Genomic DNA, 16952 nt, shown 5'->3' with positions numbered 1-16952 from the left:
AACTAATATGTGTCAAAGTGAGCACAAGGTCACTAAAATATTGCTTAGTGTGACTTTTTTTTTTTCCTACTGGTTTTACTGGGAATACGGTACCCAGCCTTCAACCCCATCGCCTACCATCCTTCCAAACTGCCCTGGTTCCTTGGAGCCCTGGCACAGTCCAAAGGGGATTAAAATTACATGGACTACTGCACCTGGACCTTAGTATGACATTTATATCTTTGAAAACATATATAATAAAAGAAGAGACATTAGAAATCAGTGATAGAAGTTTAAATACTAATAAGAAACAAAAAGATCAGCAAATTAAGATGAAGGAAGACCTGATATTGATTAAATATATAATGGAGACAATCATAAGGTCAAAGTGGTTCTTGGTCAAAGTTAAGAAAATGGACCAACTACGAGTAAGAATGAAAGAAAATCAAATAATGTTGCCGTTGTTGTTATGTGCTACGGAGGATCACAACTGATCCTCTAGCAGCTTTTCAGATGCTGTAAACTACCTGGGAGACTGCCCATCTTTCTCTCTTGCAGCAGCTTGAGGATTCAAACTTCCACCTGCCTTTGAGTTGGCAGTAGTACTATTTAACCTCTCAAGCTTCCGGGAACTAATATTATAAATAAAAATTAACACCATGAAAAGAATTCCAAACACTAAAAAGATAAGGGCTGGTTCAAGACCAAAAAAAAGTCTGTAAATAATTTTATGGCAATACATTTGGAAATCTAGATAAAATACCCAAATTCTTTTTAAAAAGCATAATTTCTAAGTCTGATGTAAGATGAAATAGAAAAATCTTTAAAATATGTTGTTGTTGTTGTTATGTGCCATCGAGTTACCTGCAATTTATAGCAACCCTATGCATATTGGCCCTGAACCCTGCCCTATCCTGAGCCAATCATCTCCGACAAACCTAATCCCATTTCTCTAGTCACTGAGTCAACCCATCTCAACCTGGGTCTTCCTCTCCTGCACTGTCCCTTCACCCTTCCAAAGCATGATGTCCCTCTCCAAAGACTGGTTCCTCCTTACAACATGCACAAAGTATGTTGGGTGGAGGTTCAGAATCCTTGCTTCCAGGGAGCAGCCTGGTTTCACTCTCTCCAGGGCAGACCTCTTTGTTCTCTTGGTAGTCCACAGTATGTGCAATACTTTTCACCAGCACCACATCTCAAAAGCACCAATCCTCCTACTAGTATCATTAGTTGTGGTCCACCTCTTTGATACATAGCAAGTAATTGCCAGGACCATGGCCTAAATCAGGTGCACCTTAGTCTTCAGACTTACATCATTACTCTTCAGTACTCTAGAGAGGCCCCTGGCAGCAGATTTTCCCAATGCAATTCAGCTCTTGATTTCCTGGTTGCTGGTATCAAGAGTGTTGATTATGGAACTAAGCAACCTGAAGCTGTTAACAATTTCAATCTCTTCTCCATCTGTCATGAAGCTGCCAGTTGGCCCAGTGGTGAGAATCTTCGTTTTCTTGATTTTGAGCTTCAATCCATATTGAAGACTGTAGTCCTTGACCTTCTAGAGCAAATGCCTCATGTCTTCCTCAGTTTCAGCAAGCAAGGTTGTGTCATCTGCATAATGCAGGTTGTTGATGAGTCTTCCTCCAATCCTGATGCCACATTCCTCCTCAGAAAGTCCAGCCTTCTGAATGATCTGTTCTGCATATAGATTGAAAAGATATGGAGACAGGATGCATCCTTGACACATATTTCCTGATCCTGAACCATGTAATGTTTCCTTGCTCTTTTCTGACTAGTGCTTTCTGATCCAAGTATAGGTTTCACATGAGCACAACCAAGTCTTCTGGAATTTCCATTTTTCTCAGGTTAGCCACAGTTTTATGTGATTCACATAGTCAAATGCTTTTTCGTAGTCAGTGAAACACAGACATTCCTCTGATACTCTCTGCTTTTGGCCAAGACCCATCTAACATTGCATACTTATAAATATTCATTTATCAGTTATATTTATATTTAAAAATATAATTCCTTAAATTATATTTATAAAAGAAATTGAAGTCATATTTAACATTAGCACAAAAGGAAAACCCTAGATAACTTAATTATGACAAGATTAATCAATTTAAGAAATAAACATTGCCCACACTATATACAATGTCTTCCAAAAGAGAATTTTCCAACTTATTTTAGGAGTCCAGGAAGATAGTGATATAAAAAACTGATAGAGGCCGAGCGCCCGAGCAAGATGGCGGCGCGAGTGCTGCGCGCCCGCGGAGGGGCCTCGGCCGGGGACCTGCTGCGGTGGGCGGGGCCCTGCGGCCTCCTGCCCGGGCTCCGGGATTTGGCCTCCTCCAGTGTTTGCCTCGAGAAGACAGCTGGATGAAGTCTTTATTTGTCCGGAAGGTGGACCCAAGGAAAGACGCCCACTCCAACCTCCTGGCCAAAAGGGAGACCAGCAGCCTGTACAAGCTGCAGTTTCACAATGTTAAGCCGGAGTGCCTAGAAGCTTACAACAGAATTTGTCAAGAGGTGTTGCCAAAGATTCACGAAGATAAACATTACCCTTGTACTTTGGTGGGGACTTGGAACACGTGGTATGGCGAGCAGGATCAAGCTGTCCATCTCTGGAGATACGAAGGCGGCTACCCAGCCCTCACAGAGGTGATGAATAAATTCAGAGAAAATCAGGAATTTGTGGCATTCCGGAAGGCGCGAAGTGACATGCTCCTGTCCAGGAAGAATCAGCTGCTGCTGGAGTTCAGCTTCTGGAACGAGCCTGTGCCCCGATCAGGACCCAACATATACGAGCTCTCAGGTCTTACCAACTCCGACCCGGAACCATGATCGAGTGGGGCAATTACTGGGCCCGAGCCATTCGCTTCCGGCAGGACAGCAACAAAGCCGTGGACGGGTTCTTCTCTCAGATCGGCCAGCTGTATGTGGTGCACCATCTCTGGGCTTACAAGGATCTTCAGTCCCGGGAAGATATACGAAATGCAGCGTGGCATAAACATGGCTGGGAAGAATTAGTATATTATACAGTCCCACTTATTCAGGAAATGGAATCCAGAATCATGATTCCTCTGCAGACCTCGCCCCTCCAGTAGAGCTGTCACGTTGACGCTGCTGTGCCTACATGAATGTCAGTGACAAGTGTCCGTCCCCCGTTCATCTCTTGGTATACCCGGTATATCATGTGACAGCGAAACACCATGTGCGTGTCAGCCACTGTACATAGCTTAAGAGAGGCCCCTTAGCTTTAGAATCTACGTGCTCGGAGAGAGGAAGCCGTTGCAGTGTGCCCAGTGGTGGCAGGGCTCTGTCGTCTGCTTTGAAATGCCCCTTCGTTTCTGGAACATTCTTTGTAATACCGAGCCACCTCCACTTCCAGCCTCCAGGAAAAGAGGTTAAAAAAAAAAAAAAAAAAAAAATTACGTTCAAATAGGACTCTTACCAAGAAAAGAAAAAAATATATTTAATATATATTCCTTTCTTTATAAAAAGCTAATCTGTTTTATATTTACAGATTTTAGACACATTTTTTGGCATCAGGAAGTACACTCCCCTCTCCCCCACTACCCTCTGTTTATGTAAGGATTTTTCTCACTCACTATGAAAAGTAGTCCCACTAACCAGCCCAAATGTGGTTTAATTTGGACTCATTCACCCGTAATCAGTTGGCACATAGACAGCCAGGAGCAGGAAGTAGTGACCAGCGAGGCCCCCCCCCATCGCAGCAGCTCAGTTCTCACCGAGTGTCCGGGGACTTCTCCCCACGAGGCAGTGAGCGGACAGCACTCGGGCCACCTCTGTGATGTTTTTGCAACGAAGACATTGATAGTGCTAATTTTTATTTGTGATATTTTTCTATCATGAAACCAATAGGTAAAGAGGTTTTATTTTGTAAGCAATCATGTGTGACCACAGAGGACCTCCAATGGCTATTTTAGCGACCTTATAGCAGGTACTTCCAAGATCACGTACAAGTGCATGTTGGGATTTAAGCTGGCAACTAGCCACATACCCGTCAAGTAGCTGTTTGATTGTGTTGTTGGGGTTTTGTTCCTTTTCTTAAAAACAATAAGGTGTGCCAATGTTGTGTCTGTAATCATGTGAAAGTCCTGTTGAAATGAAAACTGCCCCACTCCCCCAATAAAGAATTTATGTGTAAAACAGTGTGAATAAATCTTATATCAAATGTCCAACTTTTACATGTGAATGGTTTTCTGCAAGATATATAAAAGTCAATAAAATCCTCTAAATTTTCACATAAAAAAACTGATAGAAGGGAGCTCTGATGGCCTAGTGGCAAGAAGCTGCGCTCAGTTTGAATCCACCAGATGCTCCACTGGAGATGGAGAGGGAATCTCCTGTACCAGTCAGATCTGATTCAATGGTACACATACAAAAAAATAATAATAAAATTAAAAAATCATTAAAAGATTTTTTAAACATGTCTGAAAGAGACATGGTTAAGATAAGTTATAAGTTATAAGTATTATTGAAGGTGATACTATGATTTACAAAACAGGGAAATATCATCTTATGACTAAGTGGGAGTTTGTTAGGACTAATACTACTTTGGTGGTTTAGTCTGTAGTAAGTTGTTCGACCAACTCAAAGTTGGCAACTGTATGGACGATGGAATCCAAGATGGGCAATCTTCTCCCACATGGTTTGAAAGTTCATTGAAAATCCATTGGAGAGTCAGCTGTGAGTTGATTGCAACTTGACAGTAATAAGTTGAGTTTTTTAAAAAGGACCTTATTCCACAAATGCAAATTTGGTTTGTAGTAGGGTCCATTGCAGGTAGCAAAAGAACTACCCTATAGCATTTCCTTGGCTATTATCTTCCAGCAGCAAATCTAGGACCTTTGTTATGGAGTAAATAGGAAGGTTCCAACCTCCAAACTTTCTCTTAACTGTTATAGCACCAGAGCTTCTTCTAAAGTTGGCTCACTAGGTTGGTGTTTTTTTAAAAAAAATCCATTTTTAAGAAATCAAAACAATTACCACAGTACCAAATAAAAAGAATAGAACAGGCAAATGCACAGACTCAAACCTGTATTTGTGGTTAGCAGAGATGGACTCAAGAGTGTCAGAGATGATGAGGATGGAATAGAATAGGACAGGGTTCAAATATGTTGTTTGTATGGTCGCTATGAGGTTTACTCCACTGCACCTAACAACAATATCAGATTAGGGTGTTATCACTTTTAAGAGGTATTGAGTTTCTGTTTGGGGTGCTGAAACCTTTTGGAAAACGTGCTAATGATAGCATAACTTGTTGCTGTTAGGTGCCAAAGGACTCTGAATCATAGCAACTCTATGCACAACAGATCAAAACGGATCCTTCATCATCCTCATCCTCTCTACTCCACTTAAAAGTCACCATGTCAGTCAATCTCCCTTGAAGGCTTTCCACTCCTTTGCTGGCCCTTCTACTATCCTAGAGCTCTAGTGGCCTAGTGGTAGGGAACTGTAAAGACACATGGTTCATATCCACCAGTTGCTCTACTGAAGAAAGATGGGTAATCTCCTCCAATGCACTTGTTACATACCATCGAGTCTTCTGTGACTCACAGCAACCCTATGGACAACAGCTCTGAATCCTGCTCTATCCTGAGCCAGTTTCTCTGATTCTGACCCACCTAATCCCATTTCCTCGATTACTGTATCAATCCATGTCATCCGGGATCTTCCTCTCCTGTGTTGTCCCTCCACCCTTCTGAGCATGAATGACGTCCTTCTCCAAAGACTGGTCTCACTTAGCAATGTGCCCAAAGTATGTGAGATGTAGCTTCAAAATCCCACTCTCCAAAGAGAAATTTGGTGTCACCTTCTCCAAGGCATACCTGGTTTTTCTCTTGGCAGCCCATGGTATGTGCAATATTCTTCTCCAGCACAACTGAAAAGCATCAATTCTTCTTCTGTCATCCTTAGTCACTGTAGAGACCACTGGTGCATAGCAAATAATTGTGAAGGCCATGGCCTGAATCAGTCACATCTTAGTCTCTAGACTGACATCTTTATTTCTCAGTATTCTGGAGAGGGACCTGAACAGAGATTTTCCCCAGTGCAATTTGCCTTTTTATTTCCTGACTGTTGGAGTCCAGGGTGTTGATTGTGGAGCCAAGCAAGCTGTAACTGTTAACAACCTCAATCTCTTCTCCATCTAGCATGGCACTGCCAGTTAGACTAGTGGTAATAATCTTTGTCTTCTTGATGTTGAGCTTCAATCCATATTGAAAACTATAGTCCTCAGCTTTCTACAGCAAGTGCTTCAGGTCCTTCTCAGTTTCAGAAAGCAAATTTGTGTCATCTGAATATCACAGATTTTATGAGTCTTCCTTAAGTTTTGATGCCGCGTTCCTCCTCATAAAGCCCAGGCTCCTCAGTGATCCAAGCATTTACTGTTTCTGAAAACCCACTGGAGGGTCTTCTAGGGGTCAGTTCCAACTAGGTGGTGCACGACAACCACTCTCAGCAGGAACGATGTCATTTTCCAAGGACTAGATCCTCTTGATAACATGCCCAAACTATGTAAAACAAGTCTAAGGAACAGCCTGGTTGTACTTCTTCTAAGGTAGATTTGTTGGTGTTTTTTTTTTTTCTTTTGGCAGTCCATTGTATATACAGAACTTTTCGCTTTCCCAAGTAGCCACATAAACACTTCCAAAATAGATAGACCTAAGTTTTTTCTCCAGAAACGCGTGAATCTCAAATGCAGATCTAAGATTATGGTGCTAGAGTCCAGGAAATTAACCGAAAGTGAATCACTAGCGGAGAAGGCCTGCGACATAGGAATTGGGCTGCCAATCCAAAATTGGGAGGTTTGAATCAGAGTCTCTCCTAGGAAGAAAGACGGGCAATCTATCACCTCAAAGCCTGCTAGAGGGTCAGTTTTCGTTCAAAGGCTGTGAGTTGTTGTGCTGAGCAACTAGAATTGACTGGCAGTTTTCCCTCACACCCAACCAAATCCAGGATGGAGGCTTGCAGCACGACCTGTGTACAGCATTCAAACAGTTGAGGGAGAGAACTTTTTAAAAGGAATATATATTAGTTATTATTTTCATGACAAAATTACAGAAAAATAAATTAATAGTAACGTGGACTGTGGACTTGGGAGGAGATTGTATCACAATGAAAGAATTTTTTTTTCTTTTCAAAGAGAAAAAACTGGGACGGAGGGGGGGCAGAAAGGAAAATATGCAACAGTGAATGAATGAGGAAAAATTAAATGGAAAAAATGCTGTAAAAAATATAAATGTTGCATTAAAAAACCATTAATAATAAAAAAAAAAAAGTTTAAAAAAAAAAGCAACACAGCCGAGCGTGCAGAGAGAGGACGCGAGGACGCCAGGCGCAGCGGCACGTAGCCCTGCCCCCGCCCCGCCCCCAAACGCGACCGGCGACCCCATGGCGGCCTCCCTGGACAACGTCTCCATGGAAACAGACACCCTCGGCTTCCTCCGAAGCCAGACCACCATTATGGCGGCTGGGGAGCCTCGGGGTTTGGGCAACTATTATTTCCGATATCTGCCCCAGAGGCCTTTTCCGCTTCTCACCGCCCAGGAGACCACCAGCCGGCTACGCCAATGGTGAGGGGCCGTGAGGAGACGAGAGCCCCTGAGCCCTTCGAGGCTGTGGAGGCGCGAGGGGCCCCGTGAGGCCTCGAGAGTGACACTCTCCCACCCTGAGGCTGTCACGGGGCTGCGGGAAGGGCGAATTCTGTGCTGAAAGTGCATCCCGCGAGGGGCCGGCTCCAGCAGACTTGCCTTTTCTTCTACCCCAGGTCCATGCTGGGCAGGATCAAGGCCCAGGCGTTCGGATTTGACCAGACTTTTCAGGCCTATCGGAAGGATGAGTTCGTTATGGTTGGTATGCGAGTGGCTGAGTTCTTTGGTTCTAAACTGATTTCCAGCTTCTCCATAGAATTCCAGCATTCTCCCACAACTTTCCAACATTCCTCCACATAAAAGCACCATAGAGTCTTCCAAGCGCCTCATTCCGTAGGGACTACTTTTCTTGCATTTTGGAAGTACTATCCAAGTGATTTTAAAGGAAGAAAGGGCTATTTTACATTTCCCATCACCATAAATGTGTTTCTTAGCAAATGTTCACTAACATCATTCTGTGAACTCCCCTATTCTGGACTGAAAGTCAGTCGACTACATTTTTCCTGCAACCTTTTTTAAATTAGCGCCAACAAAATTTACTAATATTTCATATTAGTGATTATTGTTGTTTTTATGTTGCCTGCAATTTATAGTGACCCTGTGAACAATAGCCCTGAGCCCTGCACTATCTTGAGTTAATCTGCTTATGACACACCTACCCCCAGTACCCCAGTTACTTGTCAATCCATCTCATCCAGGTCTTCCTCTTCTGCACTATCCCACCCTTCCAAGCATGATGCCCTCCAAGGACTGGTCCCTCCTGGCCACATGCCCAGAGTATGTGAGACAGCTTCAAAATCCTTGTCTCCACGGAGCAACCTGGTTTCACCGTCTTCAGGACAGACCTGTTTGTTCTTTTAGGAGTCTAGAGTATGTTTCATACTCTTCTCCAGCACCATAACTCAAAGACATCAATCATTGTCCAGCTCTCAGATGTTTAGCAAATAATTGCAAAGACCATTGTCTGGATCAGATCACCTGGGTCTCTAGACTGACTTTGTTTCCCTTCAGATCTCTGGAGAGGTCCCTGATAACAGATTTTCCCAATGCAGTTCATCTTTTGATTTCTTTTGGTGCAAGAGTATTGATTGTGGATCCGAATAAGATGAAATTGTTGACAGTCTCAATCTCTTCTCCTTCTCTCATGGTGCTGTGTATTGACTAAGCAGTGAGAATCTTTGTTTTCTTGAGGATGGGCTTCAATCCATATGGAAGACTAGTCCTTGACCTTCCGCAGTAAACGCCACAGGTACTAGTCAGTTTTGGCAAGCAAGGTTGTCATCTACATAGCACAGATTATTGATAAGTCTTCCTTCAATCCTGATGCCACATTCTTCCTCATAATGTCCAGCCTCCTGAATGATACATACCGCATATAGATTGAAAAGGTATGGAGAAAGGACATCTCCCTGCTGCACTCCTTCCTTATTTTGAACCATACAGAATTTCCTTGCTCTGTTCTGACTGCTTCCTGGTCTAAGTATAGATTTTGCATGAGCACAGTCACGTGTTCTGGGATTCCATTCTTTTCAGTGTTTGCCACAATTTATTGTGATCCACACAGTCTAATACATTTGCATAGTCAATAAAACACATCTTTCTGGAACCCTCTGCTTTCCGCCAAGATCCATCTGACACTGACAGTGATATCCCTAGTACCATGGCTTCTAAACCTAGCTTGTATTTCTGGCAGTTCTGTGTTGATGTACTTACTGTTCTAGTTGTTTTTGGGTAATCTTCAGCAAGATTTTGCTTGCATGTGCTAGATGTGCTAGTAGTGATGTTATTTGATAATTTCCACACTTGATCACCTTTGGAAAGGGCATAAATACAGGTCTCTTCAGTCACTTGTGTAATAGCTCTCTTCAAGGATCTGTTTGTTGAAACATCTCAGTCGGTAATCTGTCATTCCTGGATTCTTGTTTTTGACCAGTGTCTTCAGTGCAGCTTGGACTTTTTCCTTCAGCATTATCAAATCCTGATCATAAAATCTGAGAAGGTTCAATATTCACATGACAAGGAACGGGCAGAAATTCAAGTTAAGTTCAGTCTGTACACTTTGGAATCTGAATCTTAGGTCCTGAAAGCAGTTTAAATAAGTAATCCCAAAAGTATGCTTTAAACAATGAGAGAGTTACACAAAGTCTTCATAGCTTCTGGAGTTGACAACTTTTAAAGACATAAAACATTTTTGAGGTATAAAATGTGTTAAAATTCAGTCATTATTTTCAATTATAGCATTTATTTCCCACCCCATCTTCTTTTTTTCCCCCTCCTCAGTCACAAAGAAAATACTGTTATTGTCTTTGACATTATCTTCCTTCTTTCCCCTTTGTGTCCTTGAGGCATTAACTTTATAATTGGCTTAGTTTATTCATTCATAAACACTTCCTGAGGGCCTACCATGTGCAGGCATTCTGCCAAATGTTCCAGCTACGAGGATAATCAAAATAGACAAGGACCTTCCTTTCAAGGATCTTACAGACCTATAGGCAAGGCTGTCAATAAACTAATTAAGTCAATAAAGTGGTAAATGTGGTGGTAAAGGAAATAAGGAGGAACAGAGAAAGTAGAACTTTAGATAGGATTGACATGTTTGTCTTAATAGTATACACTATGAGGGTACAAAGGTTAAATGTCTGCTACTCTTATGATTCTGTGGTTGGAACACTGATGGTATATTGCACTGTGTGTTGACACTCACTATCCAAAATGTCAGTGACTGGAATCCACCAGCTGCTCTGAGGGAAAGATGAGGCAGTCTCCTGTAAAGAATTAGAGTCTTGGAAACTTGATGGAGAATTACCATGAGTCAGAATTGACTCTAGGGCAATGAGTTTGGCTTTCGTTTAGATTGTATAATACTATTATAATGCTAGGCTTGAGTGTGGCAGAAATGGTCAGAATGGAACAGGATAGGGCAGCATTCAAATAGATTAGATAGATAGATAGATAGATAGATAGAGATACATTTTAAAAAAAGGAAAGCAATCCGTTTTTTTCTATTTCTCCTCTCCCCCCTCTCCCTCCCTCTCCTCTCCACTCCTCTCCCCTCCCCTCATTCTCTCATCTCTCTCTTCCTTTCTCTCCCCCCACTTCGGGATGGCAGTGCAGCTTCTTGCCACTAGGCCACGAGAGCTCCCTTCTCATCTATTCTATGAGTCATAGTTGCCTCAATGATATTTGACAATAGTGCTATTATTTAATTCTTAAGTACTTACTAGATTTTTATCACTTTAAAATTTTTTTTTCATTTATCCTTGTGCCAACTCTAAACAACTTTTTAAAAATTATTAGAATCTTAATCCACTTCATCTTAATATACCATAAAGTTATCTAACACAAGTCATTTATTCAATTAATATTTATTTAATACTTACTATGGCACTGCTAAGATATTAAAAAATTAAGAGACCGAGTTTTCAAGGCATGCCTAATTTAAAAAAAAAAAATCAATCCAAACGTGTTCCTGGCGAGTTAGCTATTCTGATTCAGTGACCATACAAGGCAGATTAAAACTGCACCATTGGCAGTGGTCTTTATGGGAGCAGACAGCTACATCTTTTTCCGTGGAGCAGCTGGTAGATTTGAACCACCAACATTCAGTTAGCAGCCAAACACCTAACTCTTTTGTACCAAGATCCTTGAGTATAATTTGGGAAGCTACAAATAGCAAAAAAATGTCACCTAACAAGCAATATTATTGGGGGGGGGGTGAATTCATGATGGAGAGTATAAAATTAATTTTTATTTTTCAAGAGACAAAATTCTTCAATAGACTCAAGATACCAACATATTTCCATAATATGTCAGTTGTTTTCAAACTAATTTTCAAGTTATTGATGTTTACTTACACCTCTTTTACCTGTGAAATGAGCAGTCTTATTCCCATTTGTTTCTTTGTTTTCATTTAAACAACTGAACTTGTTTTATGACTACATTTACTCATGTAACGAATGTGGTTAGCTGTACAGCACAGTGCAGACCACAGCTCTTTCATGTGAATAACCTGGAAGGTAAGAAAGCACTGTGGCTATCCATATTAACTCAAAATGGGATTTACCTTGAAGCTAGTAAAACTTTAGGGTCCCTTACTAAGGGGAATCAGGTGTTCTTACCTAACACATACTAAGTTATTATATATTTTTATATATATGTATAATTTTTTATTGTCATTTTAACCAAAGTTTACAAAAAACTTGAATTTCCATTCGTTCATTGTTGCAAATTTTCCTCCCTACTTTTCTCTTTGAAAAACCTATTCATTGTTGCACAATTTCCTCCCCACCCCCACATCCCAGTCCACTTTGCTATGCACCTCTTATTCTGGACTGTTGTCATGCAAATAATGCCTAATCATATATTTCTTTTAAAGAATTTTCCCCTCATCTGTTTCAATGCAGTGTTCATTATTTCCCTCCTCTTTTCTTAGTTTCCCCCCAACTCCCAATGTAATTCTTGTTTTATAACAGTGGCATTGTGCAGTATTTGTCCTTTTGTGACGGAGATATTTCACTCAGCATAATGTCCTCCAGGGTCATCCATTTTGCATAATATGAGTTCCTTGTTTTTCAGTGCTGCATAGTATTCTGTTGTGTGACTATCCCAAAGCTTCTCTCTCCATTCATTTGTTGATGGGCACTTGGATTGGTGCCAACTCTTTACTATTGTGAACAGCTCAGCAATAAACATGCATGTACGCATATCTGTTTGGGTGGAAGCTCTGGTTTCTTTAGGGTATATTCTCAGTAGTGGAATTGCTGGGCCAAATGGTATTTCTATTTCCAACTTTTTGAGAAAGTGCCATACTGCCTTCCAAAGTGGTTGTATCATTTTACACTCCCACCAACAGTAAATAAGTGTTCCAATTTCCCCACAACCTCACCAGCATTTGTTGTTTGCAGCTCAGTTGAACTTTCCCATTGTTACTAGGGTGATAGGATATCTCATTGTTGTTTTTACTTGCATCTGTCTGAGAGATAGGAATTTTGAATATTTCTTCATGTGTTTGTTCACAATCTGTCTTCTTTGGTGAAGTGTCTGTTCATATCATGTGTCCATTTTGCAATTGCATTGTTTGGTTCAAAATTGGGAAGAGTGTATGCCAGGGATGTGTCCTATCTCCATACCTTTCCAATCTATGTATGAATAAATTATTCAGGATGCTGAGCTCTATGAGGAAAAATGTAGCATCAGGATTGGAGGAAGACTCATCAACAATCTGCGTGATACAGATGATACAACTCTGCTTGCTGAAACTGAGGAGGACCTGAAGCACTTGTTGCAGAAGGTCAAGGATTGCAGCCTTCAATATGAATTGAAACTCAACATCAAGAAAATAAAGATTCTCACCACTGGGCCGATTGGCAGCATCATGATAGATGAAGAAGAGATTGAGATTGTTAACAGCTTTAGTTTGCTTGGTTCCACAACCAACACTCTTGGTACCAGCAGCTAATAAATTAAAAGACTAATAGCATTGGGAAAATCTGCACTCAGAGACCTCGCCAAAGTACTTAAGAGCAATGATTCAGTCTGAAGACTAAGGTGCACCCAATCCAGGCCACAGTCTTTGCAGTTACTTGCTATGCGTCAGAAAGCTGGACAATGACTAGGGATGATAGAAGAAGAATTGATGTCTTTGAGTTGTGGTGCTGGAGGAGTATTTGGATATACTCTGGACTGCTATGAGAACAAATAGGTTCATCCTGGAAAGGGCGAGAGCAGGCTGCTCCTTGGAGGCAAGGATTCTGAAGCTTCATCTGACATACTTTTGTCATGTTGCAAGGCGAGACCAGTCCTTGGAGAGAGATGTCATGTTTAGGAGGGTAGAAGGACAGCACAGGAAAGAAGGACCCTTAATGAGATAGATTGATTCAGTGGCTGGGGTAATGGGGGTGTGTACATCAGAGACAGAAAGATTAGCACAAGATAGAGCAGAGTTAGGGCTGTTGTACATAGGGTCACTATGAGTCACAGATAACTCGAAGGCACATAACAACAACCTTTCTCTTGTTGAGGTGCTGGAGTATTCCATAAATTCTAGATGCAAGTCCCTTATCAGATATGTCATTACCAGATATTCCCAGTTTTTTCGGTGGTTTTCCTTTTTACCCTGTTAGAGAAGTTTTGTGGGGATTTTTTATGTGCATACGATTTGATTCTTAGAAGATCCCATTCATCTATTTTATTCTCTCCTGGTTGTATCATTCGAAAATCTTAATAAATACTTACTTCCATTCACTTCCATTGAGTCAATTCTGACTCATTGTGATATTCCATTGGATTTCCTACGCTATCATAAATGGGAAGAAACTGTCCATCTTTCTCCCTCAGAGCTGCTGGTAGATTTGAACTGACACCATATAATGGTATTTAAGTTAGCAGTGCAACCACTATGGACTATTCCACCAGAACTCCCTTAATTAATACTGTATTTATGAGCTGTGGGGTTGGAACAAACTCAGTGTTGACCCTCCATCAGGTTTTCAGGGGCTATAAATTGCATAGAAGGAGATTTTCCATCTTTTTCTCAGGAAGCAGCTGTTGGATTTGAAACACGAGCCCTTGAGTTGGGAAGTTAGGGGCATAATTGCTTACTAGGTCACCAAAGCGTCCGTAATAAATGTTATTGAGGTTAGATGCCATTAGGTCAACTATAACTCTTAGAGACCCTAGGGACAACAGATCTAGACCTTGACCTTTCCCGTATCATCCTCACCATCTCTGATATGCATTGTTGCAGTCACTGTGTTTTCCCATTTTGTTGAGGGTCTTTCTCTCTTTCTCTGACCCTTGACTTTTCCCCACATGATGTCTTTTTCCAAGGATTAGTCTCCTTACAACATCCCTAGAGTTTGTGAGACAAAGTTTCACATTCTCGCCTCCAAGGAACACCCTAGTTGCACTTCCTCCAAGATAGGCTTTTGTTTGTTCTTTTACCATTCCATAGGATCTTTAGTACAAAGGCATCCATTCTTCTTCTTTCATCCTTCCTCATCATCCAACTTCCAGGTGCATAAAAAGCAACTGAAAATACTATGGCTCAGATCAGCACACCTTAGTCTTTACACTGACATTTGTATTCTTTAAATTTTATCTATTTTTATTAATGAAAGATAGCTAATCCTCTCCCATTAAAGTGAACGGCCTTAGAAATTTGATAGAAGGTCACCATGTTGGAATCAATAGCAATAGATTTTAAGTAATTTTTATTAATGGTCCCTTGATGAAACGTATATATTTGTTGCTAATCAAAAAATTGGAGTGGACTACACCCTGAGGCAGCCAGAAGAAAGATCTAGCCATCTACTTTTGAAAATCAAACATTGAAAGTCCTGTGTAACACAGTTCTGTTCTTACTCACATGAAGTCACCTTGAGTCAGAATTAACTCAGTGGTAACTAGATTATTGTCACTAACACTTATATACTACTTTACAAAGTGCTTTTTTCAGAGCAATAACTCTAGTATCAGAGATTTCAGCAGTTTTTATAGGTTTTATCACTAAATCTGCAGAACTATCTGATCAATTTTATAGCTGAAGAAACTGAAGGCTAAGTAATTTATGTAACAACAGCCAGAAAATAACAGAATCAAGCACAATCCCAGGCATTTTACCCAAATTCTATGCAGTTTCTCCTACAAAGACTCATAACTAAATGAAGGATGCAACTATGGTGGCCTAGTAGTAAGAAGTTGCACTGCAATTTCAAAGGCACACACTTCTAATTCATCAGCTGCTCCATGGAGGAAGAATGGACAGTCTCCTCCCATGTGATTTAATGCCTCTAAAAACCCACTGTAGGGTCAGCTATAAGTCAGTTCCAACTTGACAGCACTCAACAGCAGCTTATACCAGAAGGGTACTACTCATACTGCCGAACCAGAATTCTAGGTATTGAACTTTTCTTCAACTTAAAAACAAAGTACTTTTCTAAAGTTCATCTGCAAAATAGTGAATGGACAGGAAGAAGGAAGAACACATTTCACTTGGCAGATATTTCTTTAGTTCCTGGGTCTGGATGGGTAAATTTATAAAAATGGTTAGAGAAAGATAAAGGAGCCTTGGTAGCACAGTGGTTTTAAACACTTGGCTGCAAACTGAAGGCTCAGAAGTTTAAACTCACTAGGAGAAAGGTATGACAGTCAGCTTCCATAAAGATTTATAGCTTTACAAACTCTGTGGACCAGTTCTACTCTGTCCTCCAGGATTGCTGTTAAGTCAGAATCATCTCTGTGGTAAGGGTTTGAATTTTGCTTATAGTAAGGAAAACAGACACAGAAATTGTATTGCCATATGAGAAGGGATAAAAACAGTTGAGAGATAATGTTTGTGAGATGATATTTTACAAGATATTTTATACTATGTAAAGAAGTTTGAGCTTTAGTGAACCAAGAATCATTGTAAGATCTTAAAACAATAAAATTTAAAATACTCAATTCTTGAATTTATCTCACATAATTTGGGTATGTTGTTAGAAGAATCTGTTCCTTGGAAACGGACATCATACTTGAAAAGGTGTAGGATAGGAGAAAGAAAGACCCTTAGTGAAATGTATTGACATAGTGACTGCAGCAATGGGTTCAAGTTTGTCAGAAATGATGAGGATGATACAGGATAGGTCAGGATTCAGATGTGTTGTTCATAGGGTCACTATAAGTCATACTCAACTCGACAGCACTTAATAGATTTGGCAGCATTGTAAAAGATAGATTGTTAGTACCAAGCCTGAACTCAGAACACCAAACTGAAAAGTACCACCATTCAGAGAAAATATGGTGATACCTTCTTGAATTGAGAGTTGCATATAGATGAAAGAGGTTTAGGAGAATGGTGATATTTAAGCGACAACTCTGTTGATCATAGGGTTGCTCTGAGTTATAATAGACTCCAGGGCACCTAACAACAAGATGTTCAGATTAAGAAAGAGGGAGACATGTATAGTTACTTACAAGTTCTAAGTTGGTTGACTAGGTGGCTTATAATAATATCATTAACGTTTAAAGTGTGATAGAATAAGCAAGGAAAGGGGCATTATCCAGTAGATAGTTGGCAAGGTTTAAGTTTGAGTATAATGTCAGCATTCATGTAAGTCAGAAATGATGAGTGTTGAATATTTATTTGGAGGTATGAAAGATGAAATAAGTCTCCCATGTAAACTTCTAGGAGATTCGTAATTTACAGTTTTCCTGAAGGCCTACATTTGATGACCAGAACTGGACCATGTGGTACAAACCAAAAAAGTAAGGAACCACACGGATTTTTAACTGAGAACATTAAGGAAGAAAGAGAAT

At 40.6% G+C, this 16952-nt stretch overlaps 1 protein-coding gene and 1 pseudogene across 1 annotated transcript in view; both read left to right on the top strand.

Moving 5' to 3' along the window:
• Window positions 1-2221: 2221 nt before the first annotated feature.
• Window positions 2222-3083, top strand: LOC102876049 (annotated as a pseudogene).
• A 4384-nt stretch (window positions 3084-7467) lies between these two features.
• LOC102875649 (chromosome unknown open reading frame, human C11orf70) overlaps window positions 7468-16952 on the top strand; it is a 78767-nt gene continuing 69282 nt past the window's right edge. The window contains exons 1-2 of the mRNA XM_006887319.1: window positions 7468-7577; window positions 7772-7853. Coding sequence (XP_006887381.1) covers window positions 7468-7577; window positions 7772-7853 — 192 coding nt within the window. The remainder of the gene's footprint in view (window positions 7578-7771; window positions 7854-16952) is intronic.

This window comes from Elephantulus edwardii, unplaced genomic scaffold (genome assembly GCF_000299155.1).
Source record: "Elephantulus edwardii isolate Elephantulus edwardi_28Jun2011 unplaced genomic scaffold, EleEdw1.0 scaffold00056, whole genome shotgun sequence".
NCBI lineage: Eukaryota > Metazoa > Chordata > Mammalia > Macroscelidea > Macroscelididae > Elephantulus > Elephantulus edwardii.
Note: the sequence above shows the minus strand (reverse complement) of the source record. Positions and strands in the feature narration are given on the sequence as shown.